The sequence below is a fragment of the Pyxicephalus adspersus genome, chromosome 2 (genome assembly GCF_032062135.1).
Source record: "Pyxicephalus adspersus chromosome 2, UCB_Pads_2.0, whole genome shotgun sequence".
NCBI classification, from domain to species: Eukaryota; Metazoa; Chordata; class Amphibia; order Anura; family Pyxicephalidae; genus Pyxicephalus; species Pyxicephalus adspersus.
Window position 1 is genome coordinate 121,770,386 of NC_092859.1, and position 3,461 is coordinate 121,773,846.

Genomic DNA, 3,461 nt, shown 5'->3' on the forward strand with positions numbered 1-3,461 from the left:
TCATATCTCTCATCTCTTTTGGTATTTTCTTAATACTATATGGGCTGATCCAGCTTGTCTGCTCTTCCAATTTATCTTCCCACATATTCTTTAATTTAGCAGCTGGTGACAGAGCAAACAATAAAATGATAGTGTGTCATTTGCGTAACAGCTCTGCAAAAGCTGCTGACATCCCATCTATGATGGTGGAACCCAACAGCAGTTGATGTTTTCTTGATTCTTGGAGGCATTTAAAGGTATAATGGCAAGCAGCCGGACAATTTTCCCTTCCTATAGCAGAAAAATTTATGTATACTTCTGCAGATCCGTAGATCCCTCCAGAGGTTTTCTGGATTGGGTCCTGTGCTGTTCAGTTATCCGCCTCCCACCCAGTGCGGAGGAAGCCCCGGGCGCCGCCATCTTCTTTCTTGTCCTCCGGCTTCTGCCTACTTCACCCGATCTCGCACTCTGCAGACGTGAGATCGGGTGACATAGCCTGCTATAAATGCTCGCACTGCACATGTGCAAGATCGTCAATTTTGTTTTCCTGTTTAAGAAAAAGCTGCTTCTGCGCATGCTGGAGCAGCCGGGAGCCTCCTGGGATGCGTGAAATGGGTATCCGAGGGGGCTCCCTTTCGGTCTGCAATATGTTAAAGAACTGCATTAGAGCATGTTAACGTGTGCCACAATATTGCAACGGATTAAAATTAATAATCTGTCTATGTACCCTATTGTCCAAAAAAAAAAGCTTCATTCGATCACAATATATTATTGTGTGTTGTAGCACACTACAAAAGATATGCTTTGCCTTTGAGTACCCTAATAAAATATTTGACACAGCACAGAAACACAGAATATATGTGGTCTTATGTGTTTGGTTTGCTACAAATTCAGCTGGACCTGCATTGGCAAATACAGTCCCACAGATAATATTTCACTTAAACAGACAACGTATGCCAATGTTTCTACCTTCAATGAACTGGCAAGACAGCTTGAGCAAGGACACACCATTGGTCTTCTCATAAGACATTCATGGAGCAGCAGAACATTTTTGTATGACTATTCTGGTCTTTCACTCTGTCATCTTTGCCATGGCTAGCACATGGGCACTACAATGGAAACTGTTTGGCTTCTAGTAATGCCTTCCCTAGTATGTGGGTTTGACATCAAGACAAATGAAGATACGTACACTAGTTACGTGTTGGACCTGCAATCTTTACATACCTGCTTGGTATAAGGTCAAACAATAATTCACACATACACAATTTACCTGTGGCAAAACTTATCCAGAAAGAAAAGCCAAATTGTGTCTGCAGAACAGAGTTTCCAAAATAGATGGTGCACATTGGTACCCGTCTAACTGTTGCAAATGATATGAGTGAAAACACTATACACACTGAGGTTGTAAACATCATATAAATTCCATACAGGGGGACTGGAATACAGAAAAGCACATTGCTTAGGATCCATGCACAAAAAGCAAACCTGAAACAACATACAGAAACAAAATAAATTATATTGTTTTTTTACAATTACCATTGAACCATTGTCAAACTGGGTTAGGTTAAGTATCCCTACCATGTGCAGACACACCTGCATAATAGCTCTTTGTGTTATATTTTTATTAGTAGTAAACAAACATAATTATTATGTATTTATTTAGCAACAGTCCATAGGGACATCACTGACTGCATCTCAAAGGAGCTCACAATTTAATGTCACTACAATAGTCTCATGTCCCGAATATGGAACCAAGGCTATTGGTTGGGCTGGAGGAAGCCAATAAATCTACCAGAATGTTTTGATGGAATGTCTATGCAATGAGAACAATAAACCCCATGCAGACTGTGCCCTGGATAAAATTTAAACTTGGGACTCCAGTGTGACATAATGGGAGAGCCAGCCCATCATGATAATTATCAACTAAGTGTTGTTTTGGTATATTAGCATTGTATCTGAGCATTTAAACACAATACATGAGTTGTTTAGTGTATGTAATAGTATCATGTTATTATATTATATATAGATTTGTATAGCCTTTGTGGGTATGCAGGTTTGTGGATATCTATGTCGAGTATGCAGGTTCTCCCTGTGTTTGCGTGGGTTTCCTCTGGGTACTCCGGTTTCCCTCTACATCTCAAAAACATGCAGTTAGGTTATTTGGCTTTCCCTCACAATTGGCTGTAGACTGTAATAATGACATATGACTATTGAAGTGACAGTGGATTGTGAGATTCTTTGAAGGATGGTTAGTGACATGACTATGGACTTTGCAAAGTGCTGCATAATATGTCACAACTATACAAATATGAGTACAAAAAATTAAATATAGCCAAATTAAACAATTCTTAGGACAGGTTGGAGTTCCTGTTAGTTTCACTCTTTTAGATTCTTCATTTGTCCAGGAACTACCGTCAATGAGACACCAAGAGAAAACCAAGGAAAATCCCAAATTTTACAGTTGTCCCTGAAACAGAAGGTATTGGTAAATCTTACAATTAATACACATGCTGCAGTGAAAACTGTTTAAGATAGGAAAACATCTTTTTTTAAAAGATTTTGGTGTACCTACAGAGAAGTGAATTCTCCCCAGTGAGACATACACAGAAAAATGTAAACAAATCGGTTTTAACCTCTCTTTCCCCTATCCATAGCAAAACAAAATGTTTGGCTATACATACACTTTATTAATGATGCATGTTTGAAAGAAAAACAAAACAGGGGTCTCCTTGGCATGCAAGATCTCATCAGCTATGAATAAGGCAGAGATTACGTTTTGTTCTTGTAAACTAGTTAGTGCTTCTCATACCTTGTTTCATGTGTAAATCAGAATGAGACAATGTTGGGGATGGGTACAGACATATTATGACTCATGATGATTACTAGCCTATTTACAGAAGGGCATGGACAGATAAGAAATTATTGTGGGTGTCTGGCTTTAAAGATTATCTTGTTAGGATGCTCAGTGTTAGGAGGATGCTCAGCTTCTAAAGCCGGGATTTAAATTGGAGTTAAACAAAAAAAGTAAATATTTACAAGCAGGATAACTACTTATATTATGTCCCTTCTGCAACAAATCAAATAGAGCTGCCTGTTCACAATCTTCTACATACCCAGCTCAATGTACATCCTCAGCATACTTTGATGTCCGAATGAATATACAATTCACATGCACATGCCAAGGGCTTATTTTTAATTTTAATCCAGCCCATTAGGATAAACCAAAATCTTGAACCCAGAAAAAGGGAAAGATTTTGGCATCACAAGGGGAGGTGATTCTGCTTTAATATTTTCTTTTTTTAGATGAAATTCACTGCTTTTTATAAAGCAATGCACCTGACAGTGGCATTCCCTGCCAGACTTGAATAGAGGTCTATTTTTAAAGCATTCATTGAAACATTTCCTGGTGGAGAATCGTCCAGACCCTTGTGTTTCAATGGCGCTAATTGATTCTCCATCATAAAATGTTTTAGTAATAAACA

The 3,461-nt window shown here is 38.5% G+C and overlaps 1 protein-coding gene across 1 annotated transcript in view; it reads right to left on the bottom strand.

The window, feature by feature from the left end:
• Nucleotides 1–1,114: 1,114 nt before the first annotated feature.
• LOC140322526 (dual oxidase maturation factor 1-like) overlaps nt 1,115–3,461 on the bottom strand; it is a 10,423-nt gene continuing 8,076 nt past the window's right edge. Inside the window, exon 5 of the mRNA XM_072399083.1 lies at nt 1,115–1,464. Within this exon, the coding sequence (XP_072255184.1) occupies nt 1,170–1,464 (295 nt within the window). The 3' untranslated portion in view covers nt 1,115–1,169. The remainder of the gene's footprint in view (nt 1,465–3,461) is intronic.